The sequence below is a fragment of the Gymnoscopelus braueri genome (genome assembly GCF_963280865.1).
Source record: "Gymnoscopelus braueri genome assembly, chromosome: 23".
In the NCBI taxonomy this organism is placed as follows: domain Eukaryota; kingdom Metazoa; phylum Chordata; class Actinopteri; order Myctophiformes; family Myctophidae; genus Gymnoscopelus; species Gymnoscopelus braueri.
Window position 1 is genome coordinate 1,228,859 of NC_137625.1, and position 21,682 is coordinate 1,250,540.

General features: G+C 41.4%; 2 protein-coding genes across 5 annotated transcripts in view; one reads left to right on the forward strand and one right to left on the reverse strand.

The window, feature by feature from the left end:
* The window catches only part of helq (helicase, POLQ like), a 49,982-nt gene extending 35,008 nt beyond the window's left edge, over positions 1-14,974 (forward strand). Inside the window, exons 11-19 of one of the 4 annotated variants that reach the window (XM_080420694.1) lie at positions 597-738; positions 887-991; positions 6,187-6,391; positions 7,266-7,423; positions 9,393-9,491; positions 10,718-10,891; positions 11,782-11,895; positions 13,910-14,044; positions 14,804-14,974. In XM_080420694.1, coding sequence (XP_080276820.1) covers positions 597-738; positions 887-991; positions 6,187-6,391; positions 7,266-7,423; positions 9,393-9,491; positions 10,718-10,891; positions 11,782-11,895; positions 13,910-14,044; positions 14,804-14,887 — 1,216 coding nt within the window. In that variant the 3' untranslated portion in view covers positions 14,888-14,974. Of the gene's footprint in view, positions 1-596; positions 739-886; positions 992-6,186; positions 6,392-7,265; positions 7,424-9,392; positions 9,492-10,717; positions 10,998-11,781; positions 11,896-13,909; positions 14,045-14,781 lie in introns of those variants that run through there. The other 3 variants (XM_080420695.1, XM_080420696.1, XR_013932585.1) reach the window with 3 other exon arrangements.
* A 72-nt stretch (positions 14,975-15,046) lies between these two features.
* LOC308079711 (uncharacterized protein) overlaps positions 15,047-21,682 on the reverse strand; it is a 107,994-nt gene continuing 101,358 nt past the window's right edge. Inside the window, exons 23-30 of the mRNA XM_080421272.1 lie at positions 21,146-21,409; positions 20,786-21,037; positions 20,421-20,669; positions 20,044-20,304; positions 19,527-19,838; positions 18,615-18,884; positions 18,342-18,425; positions 15,047-18,217 (exon numbers count right to left, since the gene is read on the reverse strand). Coding sequence (XP_080277398.1) covers positions 18,151-18,217; positions 18,342-18,425; positions 18,615-18,884; positions 19,527-19,838; positions 20,044-20,304; positions 20,421-20,669; positions 20,786-21,037; positions 21,146-21,409 — 1,759 coding nt within the window. The 3' untranslated portion in view covers positions 15,047-18,150. The remainder of the gene's footprint in view (positions 18,218-18,341; positions 18,426-18,614; positions 18,885-19,526; positions 19,839-20,043; positions 20,305-20,420; positions 20,670-20,785; positions 21,038-21,145; positions 21,410-21,682) is intronic.

The following is a 21,682-nucleotide window of genomic DNA, read 5'->3' on the forward strand; positions in this document are numbered from 1 at the left end:
TGTGAGCTTGTACGTCAGCTGTTCTCGGCGCACAATACCGTTGCAGGGTGGAGTATATATGTCTCACTAGGAGCGTTTCACCAGCCAACACAGTATTAGCTTGTTTCAACAACGCGGTTCTGAGTGCCACAACCAAAATTAATTGTAAAAAAAAAAGTGCTTAGGAGCCGAGATACAGCCTTTTTCAGTAAAAAGTTAAACAAGAAGTGAATGGAGCAGCAAATCTTCAAATCATCATATCTTCGGTTCTGAACATGTTTTTCCAATAAAAAAAAAAAATAAAAAAAAAGATTTTCTTTTTTTTTTTAACGTATTGTGGCACACGGGGCGTTAGGCCTCATGACGTATTTGACGTATTGTGGCACTGAAAGAGTTAATAGAGGCCCGTTTTTTACTTGAATAGGTCACTATTAGAGGAAATATGGTAAGCAGTTTGTCAATGACTCTGGTCTGTGTTTAGTTCTGACACTTTAAAAACCTTCACAGAGGTCAGGGTTGGTCGTCATTGTTCCTTTTTCCCCCCGTTGTGAACAGGGTGATTCTACGGTCTCCATACGTGTTGTGAACAGGGTGATTGTGTCTCTCTGTGTGAACAGGGTGATTCTACGGTCTCCATACGTGGCCACAGACTTCCTGAAGAGAAGTCAGTACAAACAGATGGTTGGCAGAGCAGGAAGAGCTGGAATAGACACCATGGGAGAGAGCATCCTCATCCTGCAGGAGAAAGACAGGAGCATGGTGATGACAACAAGCATGTTTATTTATTTATAGACAGGAGCATGATGATGACAACAAGCATGCTTTCACAAGAACAGAACATATACTGTATACTTTGTCTTGTGGTTTATTTACTTATTCTGATGTGTTTTTTTGTTTGTTTTTTCAGGCAAAGAATCTGTTGTGTTCCCCGATGGAGAACTGTTTCAGCAACCTGATGTATGACAATGGAAAAGGCCTTCTGAGTCTGATCCTGTCCCTGATTGGATTAAAGGTGAGAACATGGTTAGGACCTACTAGGATACAGCTCATATTAATGAGTTTATATTAACAGGTTTGAATTAGAAACTTAAACCTAAAGACTTGTTTTGTTTTTTGTCTCAGAGCTCTGCAGTGTTAATTTCATCAACTAAAACTATGAAGAAAAATGTTGGTCGACTACCTTTTTTCACTGACGAAAACAAAATAAAAACTAAGCTATGATGACTAAAACTATGACTAAATGTATTGACAATATCGTCAACACATTAAAAACTAGTGAGGAACTAGTGGAGAAGAGATCCAGTAGAACTAAGACTAGTGGAGAAGAGATCCAGTAGAACTAAAACTAGTGGAGAAGAGATCCAGTAGAACTAAGACTAGTGGAGAAGAGATCCAGTAGAACTAAAACTAGTGGAGAAGAGATCCAGTAGAACTAAGACTAGAGGAGAAGAGATCCAGTAGAACTAAGACTAGTGGAGAAGAGATCCAGTAGAACTAAGACTAGAGGAGAAGAGATCCAGTAGAACTAAGACTAGTGGAGAAGAGATCCAGTAGAACTAAGACTAGTGGAGAAGAGATCCAGTAGAACTAAGACTAGTGGAGAAGAGATCCAGTAGAACTAAGACTAGTGGAGAAGAGATCCAGTAGAACTAAGACTAGTGGAGAAGAGATCCAGTAGAACTAAGACTAGTGGAGAAGAGATCCAGTAGAACTAAAAATAGTGGAGAAGAGATCCAGTAGAACTAAGACTAGTGGAGAAGAGATCCAGTAGAACTAAAACTAGTGGAGAAGAGATCCAGTAGAACTAAGACTAGTGGAGAAGAGATCCAGTAGAACTAAAACTAGTGGAGAAGAGATCCAGTAGAACTAAGACTAGTGGAGAAGAGATCCAGTAGAACTAAGGGCAGGTACACACTGCAGGAGATTTGGTACGATATTGCTGTTGCCGACCTTTTTTGGCGCTCGCCGACAAAACCTCCCGATCTGACACAGATCGGCCTTTGATCGGCGAGCTAATGCTCGCTGTGTGTGAAAGGTTCCGCGAGACGATGTGGCCGCGATTATCCGCTTTGCGACGTCTTTCCGACCGTTTTCCGATAACTACCATGTTAGATATTCAGATGTGTCCCAGACAGGACAGCAGACAATATCGTACAGTATGAAAGGAGCTGCGACCACCTTGCGAGCAGATGCACGCTACAGCCAATGAGAGCACATTACAGCCACCGTGGCTATGACCACAAAACAGATCCCCCCCACAACAAACAGATCCCCCGCATAGCGTCCAGTACTGTATTAAGTTAAACATTATTATAAAACAGAATGAGAGTGAGCAAGCGTGCTGCTGCGTGCTCTAAGGGGGGCTGTTTATTTGAGACTATTGCAGAGAGAGAGAGAGAGAGAGAGAGAGAGAGAGACACACAGAGATCTGTGTGTGTGTGTGTGTGTGTGTGTGTGTGTGTGTGTGTCGGTGTCTGTGTCTGTGTGAGTGTTGCCAGATTTTGCGAGAGAAATAAGCAACCAGGTTTGTGAAAACAAGCCAAACAACTGTAAGCCTATATATATATGTTACAGGGTGAATGGAGAACCAGGGTGATTGAAGAAGGCTCGCTCGTTTTTACCCACCCAGCAATTCTGTAGAAGAAACACTAGAGGGAGCCACAAGCCAGGCTTGTGCACAAGCACATATGGCCGCGACCACCCACACACACACAGTCACACACACACACATGCGCGCGCACGCACACGCGCTCATGCTTTCAATGGACTGTTAAGATACTTTTATTGTGTTCTGCTGGCTTTTGTTTTAGTTTCTCCCTGACACACACACACACACACACACACACACACACACACACACACACACACACACACACACACACGCACACGCACACAGTGATCCATGAAAAGAACTATTCTGTCCCTATCGGTTTACAACTCGAACGGCGCTGTGTCGACTAGTAGAGCATCGGCCGGTCAGCGCGGGCACTCGCGCCTGGAGGCGCGAGGGCGCGCCTCCTCGGCCTCAAGCTCTACTAAGGCGGCGCGCCTCCGTCATGGACGTGCGTGTGAACGTGTGTTCAGCGCTCCCCTAGCGTAGCTTCCTGGTTGCTATGTGGGGGGGAACAACAAAAGACAGGTCCGCGTCGCATCAAAGCCCCGCCTCTTGGCGCCGCGTTCTCCTTCTCCTCCTCGGAGGAGGAGAAGGAGAAGGAGGAGGAGGAGCTCCTCCTCCTCGCGAGCCTCGCATAATAAACCCCCGCCTCGCAGCGCCGCGTCCTCCTTCTTTTGAAAATAGCAGATCTACAAGCTCACACTCCTTCTCCTCCTCGCGAGCCTCGCTAATAAACCCTGTCTCGAAAAGCCCCGCCTCGCCCGAAGCCCCGTGCCTAAAAACGAGCGCTCTGTCTTCAATCACCCTGGATCTCCATTCACCCTGTGACATATATATATAAATACATTGGATACTTGAAAATAGACGATCTACAAGCTCATGTTGTAGATAGGCTATTTTTAAAGAAGAAATCTGGGGTGGGGGAATTGTGGAATATTTTCCAAATCCACGCAGATCTTGTATGAGGGTCTATGGCACGACATATTTTCAGAAGGGGGAGGTCTGCGCCTCTGCGGACAAATATTATTTTGGGGGTCCTTGCCATGAAAATGTTTGAGAACAACTGGTTCAAACAACATTAGGAAACAAGGCCAAAAAAGCAACTACACTCAAGCAACTTTACAGAAAAACTATCCCAAAGTTGCTTATAATAAGCGGACATGGCAACTCTGTCACTGACCGCTTCTGCGCACTTGACGTGCGAGCGAGCGAGCGAGAGAGAGAGAGAGAGAGAAAGAGCGAGAGAGGAGGGAGAGAGGCATATCACGGGATACGTCGATTAAAATGAATTGGAATAAACACAAATGTATGTATTGGGTCTGACTCTGGAGATAGCATCCTAGTGAACTATCCTACAGTGTGTCAGCCCTTGTCGGGGATCAATCCTGTTGTGAAGACCACAACGATATTATGACAGCCGATTTCAAGAAATAAACTCCTGCAGTGTGTAATGCTTAACGATCAGATGACCCCCCGACCACTTAAAGGTCCTGCAGTCTGTACCTGCCTTAAGACAAGTCATTTTATTGCTGATCTACAAGCACACACCGTTGTGAGCTTGTAGATCTGCTATGTTTGCCACGCAGCGAAGTGTAAATCAGGCCAAGAATACATTTTAGTTGGCTAAATCAACTTTAGATTTAGTCCACTAAAATCTTATGATATTTAGTCAACTAAAGATTATTATTTTTGGCTTTATGCCTTTATTGATTATTGACAGGAAATGGAGAGAGAGATGTGGGGGTGACGTGCAGCAAAGGCCGTCGGGATCGGGACTCGAACCTGCAACACTCTTTCAGGCTACTTTAGAGCCTATGTGCCTGTACCGCTACGCCAGAGGTCCAGACCTAGTCATAGTCTCTTATTCAAAACACTGACTAAAACTAAATCAACGTTTGCTGTCATAATGAACAGCTCTGTCATTCAGAAGTGTTTTCTGTTGAGGACAAAGTGTCATGTATTCCTCTGATGATACAAGTCAGTCTGTTCATTACCATGCAGGGTTTCTGCAGAGCCTTAAAAACTCATTCAACATTCATTTATGTAAAAATAAGGACTTAAACCATTACAACCAGGAGCGCATCTGGGTAATATTTTATACTTTGATCTACATCTACTAATCTGTGAAGTGTCCCACCACCGTGTCCCAGTGTTGATTTCCTCGACTAAAACTAAAGAAAAATGTTTGTCGACTACCTTTTTACACTGACGAAAACTACATAAAAACTGCTATGATGAGATGACTAAAACTAAATATATTGACAATTTCATCAACAAATAAAAACTATACTAAAATGTTAGTGAGGGATCTAGTGGAGAAGAGATCCAGTAGAACTAAAAGACAAGACATTTTATGGTTGGTTGCGCTCAGGTGTTGCGCTCTGAAAATAGCAGATCTACAAGCTCACAGCGTGTCGCAGCGCGACGCGTTGTGAGCTTGTAGATCAGTTATTTTCAGCATGCAACCAAGTGTAAAATCAGCCATTATGACGCCATCAAGACACCGCCAACATACATATTAGTCGACTAAATCAACTGTAGATTTAGTCGACTATAATCTGATGATATTTAGTCAACTAAAACTAGACAAAAACTAAAACATTTCAGATAAAATATGAATACAAATAAATGGAATTTGATTCAAAAGACTATGACTGAAACTAAATAAAAAATTGCTGTCAAAATCAACACTACCGTGTCCTCCCTCTGTTCAGATCAACCGTCTGTGGCACCGTCCTACCTCTATGACCTCCTCCCTACATGTAGATATGTTCCAAACCGCCCCCTCAGGTCTTCTAGTGCTGGCCTACTCCAAGTGCCTGAAATGGCATGTAAAAAAACACGGTGAAGCAGCATTCTGCTTCTACGGGCCGACGGCTTGGAATAAACTCCCATTACACCTAAGACAGGCATGACAGGCAGCCTCTGTGGACAGTTTTAAAGCACAGCTTTCTTCACTCTTGCTTTTAGTTGATTTTTTTCCTTCTAAATCTCTGTTGTTATTCATGTCTTTACTGTTTTGCGTGACTCACTGCCTTTTGTTTTAGCCATCATTTGTATGCCATTTTATTTTTTTATGTTTTTTTGCTCTGTAAAGCACTTTGAGCTGCATTTATGTCATTAAAGGTGCTATACATATAAATTGTATTATTATTATTATTATTATTATTATTGTGTGAGAAGTGCAGTGGTTACTCTAGTACAGTACTTAAGTACAGTTGTGAGGCATTTTTTACCTAGTACTACTCAGTACTTTTACTTCTACTCCACTGCATCATTTGCGAGGCAAATATTGTACTTTTATTCCACTACAATTATTTGAAAATTTTAGTTACTATTTACTTTGTAGATTTTGAATTATTATATTATAAAACATACATTAACCACTTCAGCCCTATTTTATAACTAGGCTATTTGAAAATAGCAGATCTACAAGCTCACAACGCGTCGCGATGCGACGCGTTGTGAGCTTGTAGATCTGCTATTGATCTGCTATTGGTACTTTTACTTGAGTAAAGAATTAGAGTACTTTTTCCACCACTGGTGAAGTGTCTCACTCAGGTTTGGTGTCCTCTCTCTCTCTCTCTGTTCAGATCAGCAGCTCAGTGGAGGAGGTCAGGGCCTTCCTCTCCAGCACCCTGCTGAGTGTCCAGGAGAAGCAGCTGTGTGTGGACAGGAGTCTACAGGAGGTGGCTGACCAGGCTGTGGAGCTTCTGAAGGACAAAGGTCTGGTCACCGTGTCCTCAGAGACACACGGCCGTCTGCAGGTCACCAAGCTGGGCAGAGCCACCTATAAAGGTGAGACAGTCACATGGTCTACAGGTCACCAAGCTGGGCAGAGCCACCTATAAAGGTAAGACAGTCACATGGTCTGCAGGTCACCAAGCTGGGCAGAGCCACCTATAAAGGTAAGACAGTCACATGGTCTGCAGGTCACCAACTCAACTGTCTTGTCATCTCAGCGTTTAGTTATTTGCTTTATGGTTTATTAATCTTTTCATAATGATAACCTTTCATACATTTAGAATACAATAAAATGACCCGCACAACGTTTGGGAAGGTCTATAGACCGAAACGTTGCCTAAATAAAGTTGTCCTTATTGTACAAGTGTAGACGGCGTGTGGGTCATTTTATTGTATTGTAGACGTTGAGAACAATGGATAATATATAAACATTGATACATTACTAAAGAGGAAAATAAAGGTGGAGAAGCATTAATGCTGGACTTGGCTGCAGAGTGAAGAACAGAGCTCACACAAGGCAAGCTTTGTGGATCTGATCCTGATTTTAAAGAGTTCTAAACCACACATTACTGATGCTATATGTTATGTTATATGACACATAACATATGTTATATAACATATCATGTGATGTTATATGACCCATGTTCTGTCAACATTGCTACAATTAATCTAATCAATTTGAAAAATGTATATTTGATTAAACTTTTTATTAATTTATTAGCAGAACAAAAACTAAAAAAAATAGCTTTCTGTTTAACACCTTAAGAATATATATTCAAGAATTCTGATCTATGACCTACTATAAAGACCTGTCTGTGTGCTCTGTAGGCTCTGTGGACCTGTCTTACTGTCTAAAGACCTGTCTGTGTGCTCTGTAGGCTCTGTGGACCTGTCTTACTGTCTAAAGACCTGTCTGTGTGTTCTGTAGGCTCTGTGGACCTGTCTTACTGTGACATACTGTATAAAGACCTGTCTAAGGGCCTGGAGGGCTTGTTGCTGGACAGCTTCCTCCACCTGCTGTACCTGGTCACACCGTATGACATGATCCACCACTGTAAACCTGACTGGATGCTGTTCTTAAGACAGGTATGACATCATTTATACTGTATGACATCATTTATACTGTATGACATCATTTATACTGTATGACATCATACTGGATCAGCGATGATGCAACTTTGATGATGCAGAGGGCCACTATATATTTCTACACTCAGTCCAGAGGGACACATTACATATTACTGTCGGGCCATTCTATGTCACACAAAAGTAGCAAAAATAGCAGATCTACAAGCTCAAAATATGTCGCAGTGCGATGCGTTTTGAGCTTGTAGATCTGCTATTTTTGTAACTTTTGAATTGGAATTCAAATTTTCTTTTTGCTATATTTTTAAGTGGAAACTTTTTGAACTTCAATACAAATACGTTGGACATAAAAAAGACAATAGAATGTTAATACTAGTCATTAAGCTACTAATATAGACTGAAGTCATTAAAGCGGGTCATGTTTGCATGTTTAGAATCATAACAGCTGAAATCAATAATATAATCACTATTCTGATATTAACCTGTGGGCCGCATTAAGTGAAGGTGGGGGCCGCATGTGGCCCCCGGGCCGCCAGTTGCCCATGTATGAACTGGATGGTGTACTTAAGACAGGTAAAGACATTCATGGTAACATCTTATGACATTACTTCTCAAAGTGTGGTCCATGGACCCTCAGCGTTCCAAATGGACCCTTACAGGTGTGTAACTCTGAGGGTGTACACATTATGCACTCTCAAAGTTATGGGGCGGGGGGGCCTTGAAATTAAAGCGTTTGAGAACCACTGATTGCTAAACATGGCACTGGCATGGGTTCAAATCTGTCTTGTGTTCTGTATCTCTCTAACCCTCCTCTCTCCTGACTCTCTCCAGTGTACTGTAATGTAATAGAAGCAGAAATATCTCTAAACTAGTCTAAACAAGACCAGGAGACCTGGTTCTGCCAGACCCAGAATGATTAAGCTTTTAAGCTTTACTTAATTACATACTTGTGACATAATAGTGATGTCATGAATAGTTCCCTATGCCTATTTACTCATGCCAGTGCCTGAGCTTCATCTGAATGGCCGGACTTCGGTTGACGTGTCTGCAGAGTGTGTGCAGAGGAAAAGAAGAATTCAATTCCGACATCCCCATATATGTAGAATGACGAAAGGGGGACAGACTTTTATGGCTGGAGCTTAAGGAAAGGGGGCATGCCTAAGGACAAAGGGGGCATGCCCATGTATGGAGAAAATAGGTACAAAACATGCACTACGTCACGGCTAAGCCGGACTTCACATGACGTGTCAGCCTGTGTATGGCCATGTATGGACGAAAGGGGGACAGACTTTTATGGCTGGGGCCGGAGGACAAATGAACCATGCCCATGTATGGACGAAACAGGTACAAAGCCTCAGGTAAGCCCGACCCCCTTGGGTCTGGCAAAAAACTATTAGGTGCCTATTGTTTATTTCAAATGTAATTCCATCTGTATTTTCAACTGAAAAAAGTTGGGTTGAGTTGAACATGTTGACTGGTATTTGTGGAGTGGCATTAGTAAGTATGAATGAACATTAAAGAAGTCCTTCTGCCTCCTCCCTGAATTTCTGGTTCAGATAGCGTCTCTAGAAAAGCTCTGTTTCAGACGTATTGACACAGTGGACGGCTGCCTGTTAAAACCAGAGAAGAGGGAGACACTGTTTAAATGTGAACACACTGACTCATGTCTGAACTGTACGTTCTGCTGTTTAAATAACAAAACTAAACAGAACATCGCCCTATTATCTCTACTGTAGGTCTATGTTGTTTTATTTTTATTTCTTGTTTTATTTCTTGTTCCCTTTTGTTTTATTCTGTGTTATTCTTTCTTGTTTTCTTTATTCCTTTGGCTTTCTCTAAAATGTTGCAAATGTTCAATTTGGGAATTGAAAAGCAATACAAATATGAATCATAAATTAACATTAAGACTTTATTAAATGTGTGTTTTACAGTTCACTGTGTTCAGACTTTATTAAATGTGTGTTTTCAGTTCACTGTGCTGTCGGCAGCAGAACAGAGGATGTGCGCTGCGGTGGGAGTTCCTGAGAGTTTGATCACCAGGAAGGCTGCTGGACAGACCACCAAAAAGGTCAGATTTAAGCCCATTCAAAGGGCTTTATGTAAAGGCATACAAAGGGAGTGGTTCTCCACCTCAGCGTTCCATCTCTCAGAGGTCTAACACATTGTAACAGGATAGACTCCCACGTTCTCCTCTGATACCGACAATAAGCCTCTACGACCAATGACTATGATTTTTAGTGTGATTGAAGGTTAATTTATATTTAAATGCCTTTTTACCCCCCAACTGAACAAGCATACATCTTATCAGAGTGTGAACATGGTGTAATAAGTGTGTTTTTTTTTGTGTGTGTTTGTGAACATGGTTTAACCCATTAAGACCGGGAACACATCTGTGTCATTTTTCAAAAATAGCAGATCTACAAGCTCATAGTGCTATGAACTTGTAGTTCTGGTATTTTTGAAAAATCGTGAAAATGTGTGCAAATCATTGAATATATATATATTTTTTAAAGCGAACATTTTTACCTCAAATCTATGCTTCTGGTCCCTGGAACAACATGTTTTGAGAAATACATATTGTGTAATTGACATGAAAAAGTTTGAGAACCACTGATTATAGCAACATACGTTTTTTCAAAAAACTGTTAGGATTTAGAAGACATTTGTAGAATCAGAAGCAACGATTTGAGTTAAAATAATTTGCTTTAAAAATATATATTCAAAGATTTGCAAAACATGTCATGATTTTTCAAAAATAGCAGATCTACAAGCTCATAGCGCGGCAGCCAAAGTATACATTAATGGCTTAATAAGAGTGTGTGTTTTTCAGAGTGTGAACATCCTTCTATAATTCTACAAAGCTCTGTCTGTGTGGTGTGTGGTTAGAGCCCAACATCTCTTCTGCCCGGTTCTCCTCAGTGGCTGGAGCAATGGATCTGAATTTGCACACAGCCATTGACCATTACCATGTGCACGTAACACCGAAGCCCGTTTTTCGCTTTCCCCAAATGTCAGCTGTTTATTAGCGTTTTTATGTAAAAGAATGTCGCCATGGTTACGGCTCCCCAGCTGTGGGATGGCCCCCCGATCGATGGGATGAATGACCAAACTGCGCATGCGTCGAATCCATAGAGTCACTGTGTTACACTGTTACCGTCTGACACAAGCTCACACAGACAACGTGCTTAAGAGACGACGGGACGCGCGCGCTTCTCAGAGTGTGTAATAAGTGTGTGTGTGTGTGTTTTTCAGAGTGTGTACATGGTGTAATAAGTGTGTATGTGTATATTTCAGAGTGTGAACATGGAGGTGGTTCATCGGTTGTACCTGGCTCTGGTTCTCTTCTCCTTGCTGAAGGACACAGACCTGTGGAGCGTTGCTGAGAGGTTTCAGCTCAGCAGAGGATTCCTCCAGACTTTACTGAGCTCCTCCTCAGCCTTCTGCTCCTGTGTGCTGCACTTCACTGAGGTACTGTTTCCTGTTCACTGAGGTACTGTTTCCTGTTCCTGTTCACTGAGGTACTGTTTCCTGTTCCTGTTCACTGAGGTACTGTTTCCTGTTCCTGTTCACTGAGGTACTGTTTCCTGTTCCTGTGTGCTACACTGATGCTGTTCTTTAACATGTGGTTCCATTGACACTATGTTCATGTGCTTTAAAGGACAAGACCACTTTGGTAGAGGTTTGGGTTGTGTAGTTACCTTGATGCCATGATGTCACTCCAAAGGTGGACACGAACTATGTCTGAATATGCTCCTCATTGACTTACATTGTACTCTGAGACAGCTCTCTAAGTCACTCTTTTAGCACATAAACAAACGTATACAAAGTTGATTCAGACAATATAGAACATCACCAAACTCGGTACTGTTTGTTTTTTTGATAAAAATGTTAACTTCCTGTTGATTTAGCTATTGTTATTTTAATCAACTTTGTTTGCGTTTGTTTACACGCTAAAAGAGTGACTTTGAGAGCCGTTTTACGGTACAATGTAAGTCAATGAGGAGCATGTTTTCAATCAATGGAGCAATACTTTTTGATTTCTTGTCCACCTTTTGGAGTTACATCATGGCAAGGTAACTACACAACCCAAACCTCTACCACAGTGGTCTTGCCCTTTAAGTAAAGTGAACAACCGTTCTGCCTACACCTCCAATAATGCCATTGCCTTTAAAGCATCCAATGAACACTTATAGTGACTTATAATCACACTATAATCACACTATAAAGGTTTAATCATCATACGTTGTCAGACTAGTATCACACAGATCAGATTGATCAGCATTGTGTTAAGGATGTTCCAACAGTATCTGACTTGATGAATACATTGATAATGTTGTTGTTCTCTGTGTGTTTATCAGGAGCTGGAGGAGTTGTGGCCGTTCAAAGCTCTCCTGGTTGAACTGACCCGCAGGCTGAGTTACTGTGTCCAGGCTGACCTCATCCCTCTGATGGAGGTGGCCGGGGTCATGGAGGTCAGCTTTCACTTCTTATACTGTAGTCTGATGTTCTGAGTCCAGATGAGTCTGTACCATCCTGTTCCCTATAGTTACACTTATACTGTAGTCTGATGTTCTGAGTCCAGATGAGTCCGTACCACCCTGTTCCCTATTGTTACACTTATACTGTAGTCTGATGTTCTGGGTCCAGATGAGTCTGTACCACCCTGTTCCCTATAGTTACACTTATACTGTAGTCTGATGTTCTGAGTCCAGATGAGTCTGTACCACCCTGTTCCCTATAGTTACACTTATACTGTAGTCTGATGTTCTGAGTCCAGATGAGTCCGTACCATCCTGTTCCCTATAGTTACACTTATACTGTAGTCTGATGTTCTGAGTCCAGATGAGTCCGTACCATCCTGTTCCCTATTGTTACACTTATACTGTAGTCTGATGTTCTGAGTCCAGATGAGTCTGTATCATCCTGTTCCCTATTGTTACACTTATACTGTAGTCTGATGTTCTGAGTCCAGATGAGTCCGTACCATCCTGTTCCCTATAGTTACACTTATACTGTAGTCTGATGTTCTGAGTCCAGATGAGTCTGTACCATCCTGTTCCCTATAGTTACACTTATACTGTAGTCTGATGTTCTGAGTCCAGATGAGTCCGTACCATCCTGTTCCCTATAGTTACACTTATACTGTAGTCTGATGTTCTGAGTCCAGATGAGTCCGTACCATCCTGTTCCCTATAGTTACCCTTATACTGTAAATGTTAAATGGTGCATTTATATATCGCTTTTATCCAAAACACTTTACATAGATCAGGGATGATGTAACTTTGATGATGCAGAGGACCACTATATTTCCACACTCACTCCAGAGGAACACATTACATATACTGTCAGAGGGCAGACACCTCTTATCTCTGTATTTTAACTTTTTTCCTAAATTAAAGCCGTACTTCGCTGTCACACAAAAGTAGCACAAATAGCCGATCTACAAGCTCAAAACTGCTATTTTTGCTATTTTTGAATTGGAATCCTGAAAAGTAAAATTTTTATTTCATTTCAAATGCATTTAGTTATACTTATGTTAACTTTATGAACTTAAATACAAACACATTGGACATAAAAAAGACAATAGAATGTTAATACTAGTTATTAAGCTACTAATATACTGTAGACCAGGGCTACTCAACTTAAGATGGCTCAGGGGCCACTCAGCAAAATACCAAAAGTCCAAGGGGCCGCCATAAAAATGACGGTCCTATTTTGGATTTTTCGATTTTGTAACACACAAGAAAATGTACATTTTGACATCATATTCTTTTCACTGTACCAGTTTATTTTGTGTGTATGTCCAGTGGCATCAGTTCAGCAAAAGCTAAGGTAAGGCAAGGTTAGGGTTGCCAACTCCCAGAGATTGAAATAAGGGACACCTATCCTGGGCGCGCGACCTATCCTTTGCCGCGCGGCCGGAAAAATGTGGGGGTCAAACCCCCCCAAAAACCCGAAATGCATAGCAAACTATGCATTATACCTGTAACAATTGACGCACCTGTATGTATGTCTGTCTGTTTGTCTTTGAAAAATGTTTTAGCAACCCATATATTTGAACGGAAATGTATATTTTAATCCTGTGCTTAAAAAAAGAAGAAAAAAAAAAAGATTTTTTTTTTCACCATGAGGGGGCCGCCAAGACGCTGCGTTCGGCCCGCATGCGGGCCGCATGCGGGCCGCGGGTTGAGTAGCGCTGCTGTAGACTGAAGTAATTAAAGCGGGTCATGTTTGGAATCATAACAGCTGAAATCAATAATATATCACTATTCTGATATTAACCTGTGGGCCACATTCCGGGCCGCCAGTTGCCCATGTATGACATAGATTGTGCATCACACACACACACACACACACACACACACACACACACACACACACACACACACACACACACACACACACACACACACACACACACACACACACACACACACACACACACACACATTCACACAGCGATGTGTTGTGTGTGTTTCTCTACAGTCCAGAGCGAAGCAGCTCTACAACGCTGGTTTTAAGACTCTGTCTCATCTGGCGAACGCCGACCCCGGCGCTCTGGCCGACAGCGTAGAAAACCTCTACAAGAAACAAGCCAAACAAATAGTGGCTTCTGCTAAAGTGAGTGGATGAGCTTTCTCTGTTTTTAAAGGTGGTGTACGTGATATTTCTTTAGTTAAAATAGGTTTTAAAAAAAGCTCTATGTTCTGATGGTAATCGTTGCTATAGAGCAGTGGGTCTCAAACTTTGACATTTCAAGGACTACCCTTAACTCTGAGAGTGTACAAATGGAACCAAATGGACCCTTTAGGATCCATTTAGAACCCCCTAAAGGAACCCTGAGGGTCCCTGGACCCCACTTTGAGAACCATTGCTATAGAGTGTGTGTTCAGTAACAGGGGTCTCCTCATCTCTCCAGCTCTTTAATAAACCCAACATTAATGTTAAGGTAATGTTAAGATACGAGAGTATGAGAGAACTCATACAGGATACATGAATTTGGAAGTGGTGAAACTCATGAATGAGCAGATAAAACTAAACTGGAACACTATAAATGTAAGCTGATCAATCGTTCCATTCCTGATTGTATGAACTCACCTGAAAATGCTGAACTGACAAGTCAGTTCAGACAAGTCAGTTCAGCAAAGAAATTATTTCTAGTTGTGAGCCACCTTGATTTTATTTTCTCTTCATGATTTTGCTGTTTGCATTTTGGCTCAGCACCCACATAGAGACAGAGGTGTTACTTTAGTCTTTGAATGTTGACTTGGTGTCATGTGTATCAGATGAATGTTAAACTGACTTCATATCATGTCTATCAGATGAATGTTAAACTGACTTCATATCATGTCTATCAGATGATGTCTCTGTGTGTTGTAGATGCTGCTCAGTGAGAAAGCTGCTGCCCTTCAGGAAGAAATGGACGACTTACTGATGATCCCTCCAGACGAGGCCTTTCTGTGAAAGAACACGCCACTAGTCTCACTTTATTTATTATTTATAACAGAGAAGTTTTATTCTCTTTGTTTTCTGTTGTTTATTTGCTCTGGAATGCCGTCATTAAAATGATACAAAGGATCAATTTTCCATGATATTTTTATTATGAATGAGATGTTAGGACTGGATAGATGGAAGCAGAATGGTACATGAATCATGATATAATAAAATAAAAACAATTCAAACTAGAAAAAGGGCTCCTCGGACCACAGGTCTCCGATCAGGTCAGGTAGGTTATTGTGGTCCAGCAATGTTGGGAATGTGCCAATCAGGATGGAATATGAAGAATCAAACAGATCCGTCTTGATCACTTGACTATAGAGATAATGTTTACCGATTTGCGTGATTTGTATAGGAGTAATGTTTTTTTTTTTGTTGCAAAAATCGGCCTCCTGGTGGCGCTATAATAGGGCAATGTTAAAAGGGTGGCATTTGTTCCTCAACGTAGTGCGAATCTGTGTGTAAAGTTTCACCGCAATCGGAGCTGCATTCATGATTTGCGGCATTTTGTTCAAAACGTGCCACTCCTTTAAACTTTAGATGTCAATCTTAGCCAATTAGGATGGAATATGAAAAATCAAATGACTATATAGATCATGTGTACCGATTTGCATGACATTTGGTTAAAATCTGAAGGAGTAATATCAAAAACTGTTTTACAGGGAGTGCGCATAAAACGTTTTACACAGATCGGTGCAGTTATAGGTAAAAACACAAATCGGCCTGTTACAGCGCCACCATGAGGGTGATTTGAAAATGTTCAAGTGGCATTTCTTTCTCGGCCTAGTGGGAATGTGCGTGCAAAATTTCTTGGAAATCGCACACTGTTCATGATTTGAGACATTTTGTTCAAAACTGAGCATTCCTGCAAACTTTGGAAGACAATCTTAGCCAATCAGGATGGAATATGAAAAATAGTTTGGACAAAATCTGTAAGCCAAAAAATTTGTGTGCACAGTTTCGCTGCGATCCAGCCAACGGTGCCGGAGATTAGCTGTTCACAGACAGAACCACACGGACGGACAGGGTGCAAAACATACTCTCTGCCATGCCTGGCGGAGACAACAAACATGTTAGACAGGCCATTTGGGACAGTTATAAACACAGGCTTTTAAGCCAGTGTCTCCTAAGGCTAGAGGAGTATCTAGTGCAGCTCTTCACAGGGCTACTTATACTGACAATGATGCTATTATTCACTGACTCATCCAAGCGACACATGAATCTATGCATTAAGTTCCAAAGCTCTCTTGCAACCACAAACATTTACATTTGTTTGCCAATCATTTGATGGAGACAGGAGACACAAAGGAGACTCTTTGTGTCTCCTACCGGAAAAGTATTGACTCTTGCCGCCAGTAACACTTCACTCACTGAACCATCGAGGCCTTTTGAGTAAAAAAAATAGATTGTAAATTGGCTGTTTTGGTGAAAGTGAGTGGTTAAGGGTGTGTCTGGGGTTTATACATATTTTACCAATGAAAAGTAGCTTCTTACTAAATAACTGCATTGGATCCATTGGAACTTGTTTTTCTATTTCCTGAAAAGTAACAGTTATGGACATACAAGGTTTCCACCTGACAGACGATACGATGCATACACAGGTATGACACATCATTCACACTGAATAGGAATCTTTTCATCTTTAATAGAGATCATTACTGAGTCATTACTGAATAAAAATACACTATTGATTCTAACATGATGATTCAAACTACTGTCTGGTTTCTGTCAGAAACAAAGAGTTCAGATAAAGACGTGTTCCTCTTCCTGTCACTGATCCTAATTAACATTAGCTATAGGGCAGTGGTTCTCAAAGTGGGGCCTGGGGTCCCCCAGGGGTCCTTGGGGGGGGTTTCCAGGGGGTCCCCAGCTAAATGAGTTAAAGCTGCAGCTAAACTAAAATAAAAACAATGCTTCATGTATGCTCCGCCGTACGGACGTCATATGCCAAAGATAGCTGATTTACAAGCGCATCCACAGTGCGTTGTGAGCTTGTAAATCGGCTATTTTGCTTTCATGACTAAATAGTCCACACAGCAGGACTTAAAAACCATGTGTACATTAAACCATGTTCACAACTACCTTCAGGAGGATGTCATGTGTTTACATGCATATTCTACAACTTAGAAATTAATACCATTTGTTTCTTCTTTTGTGCATTAATATTGACCTTTATTTACTGTATTCCTGGTACTGTAGGTTACTGAACCTTTTTACAGCAACCATTGACTTTTATGATCCTGTTCAGAGCAGCCAGATGATCATTCCCACCAAGTTACATAAACATCATTTCATTTTCCACAAGGAATCCAGTGCATCAAACCTCATGTTCCTACATCTCTCTGTTTCTGTCTCTTCTTTTTGTTGAAATTCGCATTTAGTTTTGTGTTGAACATTTAAAAATAAATGTATAAATAAATATTATACCAGTTACAAAAAATACTTCAAGAAGCTTACTGTACCTGCATATTATTTTCAGGTATTGTTACTATAAACATATTGCATATATATAATATATAAACATATTGCACGTATATATAATATATAAACATATTGCATATATATAATATATAAACATATTGCACAATGCTGCTTTAAATGTCTCCTGATAAGATGTCAGAACAACAAAGCAACATTTGAAACTATTCACAATTTAAATGGCACTAAAACTGTACAATATACAACTTAGGTAAAATGCTATAAGTATATGAAATATATACAAATATACAGTATATACAGCTTCACATTGTTTGTACCATTTCAATGAATGGAAAAAAGAAAAGCAGCAAATCACCAGAGACAAACTCTGTTGACTTTGTGTTTGCAAATACACCCTTTGAGTGCCATAAACGAGAATCTTTTTTTTATTGTTTGTTTTTTCCACAAGGGGCGCTTTAACGCTACTTAGGAATGATCCTAGGACCCTTTAAAAGGAAATGGACGGATGTGACGAAGGCCCCCTAAAAAAACAGGCCATCTCTGCAATGGCAGATCGCGGTAGAAATATTATTGTTCCAGTCGTTAGACGGGGCCATCGACCAGAGACCCTTTATTTCATCCGGGTCCTCATGGTGGTTTCTACAGATCTAAAAACACCGGTAAGAAACGCTGGCACTGGATGTACCCTGTTTTAAAAAACCTCTGGCACTCATTGTGTTAAAGCACAATTGACTCATAACTATAACATTTGTGGGCCATTGTTGTGACACATTTCTCTACAGCTGATTGGTTCACCATGTTTCAAAGCGTTTGTCTGTCAGGAAGGAGGTTTTGTCCTTGAAGCAGTTGTTGAAGAGTCTGGAAAGACATGAAAGGTATGATGTGGTTAGTAAAGCACATTGATGACTGATCTACACACATGAGAACAATAAGATATTCTATTAATAATGAACACATTCAAACCCAAGTCCATTCTACTCACCGTACAGTTTGGATGGAGGTATTGATGGAGAGCAGCTGGACTAATCTGTCTGTTAGAGCATCAGTGAGACTATTGTGACTCAGACTACAACAACACAAGGAAGAGAAAGAACAAAGACATAGATTAGTACCTCATGGACACACACACACACACACACACACACACACACACACACACACACACACACACACACACACACACACACACACACACACACACACACACACACACACACACACACACACACACACACACACTACTCACTCTACTCACTCCAGGACGTGTGCTTTGTGCAGGTGGGGGATCAGAGTCTCTAGTAGCTGGTCAGTGAGGTGACAGTGACTGAGGTCCAGTTCTGTCAGTCCCTCAGAGTGTTCCAGAACCAGGGCCAAACATCTACAGGCCTTCTGATCTAGTCTGGTCTCACTGAGGTCCAGCTCTCCACCCAGGGCTCCAGCCAGGGAACCTGCTCTCATCACGGTGTTCCTTTCACTGCCCTCAGAGACCAGAGATAGGAGCTGGAGAAGGAGGGCTTTGCTGCATCTGGAGAAGAAATACACAATAATGAGCAGAACATTGAGATGAATGTGGTAGGAAACCTATATGTTCTAAAACATTTCTTTTTGCAAAAATAGGCCTCCTGGTGGCGCTATAACAGGCCAATGTGAAACGGGTGGCATTTCTTCCTCTGCCTAGTGGGAATGTGAGTGCAAAGTTTCTGGGCAATCAGGCGCTGCGTTCATGATTTGAGGCATTTTGTTCAAAACGAGCCATTCCTGCAAACTTTAGATTCCAATCATTGCCAATCAGGATGGAATATGATAAATTGGACAGATCCGTGTTGATCACATGACTATAGAGATAATGTGTACCGATTTGCGTGATGTTTGGACAAAATCTGTAGGAGTAATATCAAAAAGGTTGTTATTGCAAAGAACAGCCTCCTGGTGGCGCTATAACAAGCCGATCTGAAAAGATTTGGGCAGAGGTTCTGCTCTGGTATGCAGGGAGTGTGTGTGCACAATTTCACGTCGATTGGGCCAACGGTGCCGGAGATTAGCTGTTCACGGACGGACACACACTCACACGGACGGACAGACAGGGGGCAAAACATAGTCTCGGCCTCGCCTTCGGCCTGGTGGAGACAAAAAGCAACAGCAGGCAGCAAAGTGTTGTCCTTCTCACCTCAGATGGACTCTGTTGAGGACAGGGAACAACAGGTCCAGTCCACTGTCCTCTAGCTCACAGTCTGATAGGATGAGCTGTGTGTCCTGGCTGCTGCTGTGTGTCAGGACAGTAGAGATGTCCCTGCAGTGTGTGACAGTCAGAGACAGAGACACCTCCTGCTGTTGCTCTGACAGGTCCATAGAGGAGGAGCAGGACAGATCCAGTCTGTACTGTAGAGCTCTGAGCAGACCTGCTGCTGCTGCTGCCCCCTGCTGTGTCTGACAGGTACTGCAGCAGTGGAGGAACGTCAGCAGCAGACTCCTGTCAACACTGGTATGAGGATGTACAACATAACACATTTAATCATCACTTCATTCATCAATTATTAATAACACACGAAAAATACATAACCATACAAAGCTACTAGACACTTTGAATTACGCATCTATGATAATAATGTATTCATAATGTTTATATTTACACAGAAAATAATAAATGATGTTAAACCATTGATAATTGTCTACATCCATCTTACCTGAGATGAGAGACTTTATCCAGAGAGTACAGGATGTTCTTCATTGCTTGTGATGGTATGGAGGTCCACAACAGACTGAGTTCTGTCTCTTTGTCACAGTGTTTGAGGGTAAAGAGCAGAGCATCACAGTCCACTGTGTCCAGCTCTGTGTTGTTCAGGTTGATTACATATTCTAATGACCTCAATAAACTGGACACACAGTCACTGGAACAACATTTAAATGTCTCTCTGATGGCACTCAATGTGAAGCTGGGACTGGGTCTGAAAACATGGAATATTGTTAATATAACATGCTGAATTACAATTGCAGTAACACTAACTGTAGAAGCAAATCTTTTTTAACTATTATATACATTCAGTAGTAATTTTAAGCCCACCTTTTAAATACAACTCTGTCCAGAAAGGGTAAAAGAGCTGTGATGCTTCCCTCTGAGATCCTGTTCTTCCTCAAGTCCACAGTGATCATCTGGGCTGATGACTGCTGTAGCAGATAGAGAACAACCTCCCAGTCTAGAGAGCAGGAGGTCAGATCTCCACCAACCTTCTCCAGGAAACACTTTGTCAAGTCCTCATCCTGAGCTGTAAACACAACACCAGCTATCTGCTGCAGAACCTCTGGACACAGTCTAATGAAACGATGGATCAGAGAATGTAGACACATTTGTCAGAATGTTTAGGATGAAGTTTGTTAAGGTTTTTATCACTGACATGTTTTATGGCTCAACAAATCAAACTGACTTACTTGATTATCAGGTGATCATGGTGACTCAACAGTGGAAGGAGGAGGTATGAATGGATGCTGGACTTGGTCATGTCCAAACATCTGACTGGCCAGTGTCTCAGCAGGGATGACACATTACTAACAACCCTGGACAATAGTCTCTCTGATTGTGGCGTGGTCTTTAGAAGAGAAAGCTCTTCAATAGCCACTGGACAGGGCAAACGTCCTGTTCTTACCAATCGAAAAAGCATCAACACCATGCTTTCAGACAGCCTGAAAAAAATTAAAATATTTTAGTTATGAACACTCCTAATCCTAAAGCTACATCATATAAATCATAGTCATGGTAAAATGTAGCTTTACAGAATCTAATAAACATACCCTAGCTTATGGATTTGTGCCACATGTCTAAAAAGCAGTGAAACTCGTTTGAGAGAGATCTTGCTGGGTCTCAGGACCAGATCCACTCTAGAGCCACAGAGTTGCAGAACTTTCCCCACAGTCTTGCAGGTGTTTGTCCATAACTTTCCTGTCAGCTCCAGGGTGAAATCAAGGAGACGGAGGAGAGAGACTAGCTGTTCCACCTCCTCTCTGGATCTAACAGTGATGGATTTACATGTGTGCTGGAAGAATCCTGGTTTACATCTGAAACACGTATGAGTTATGGAAGAACATGTTACATTACCAATATTGTAACAGACACAATCATGTTAAGAATTAGTAACTTTGTATATTTATGGAAAATGTCTAAAATATGAATCAGTTATTCATCAGCGACTATATGTTATATAAAACTTTAAAGAGTATGATATATTTAACTTATAAAACTATTATAAAGATAATCAAGCTATGAAGACAGATTGTGTATTATTTGATGATCACAATAGTTGTACTGTAATAGACTGTGTCACGTGGTAC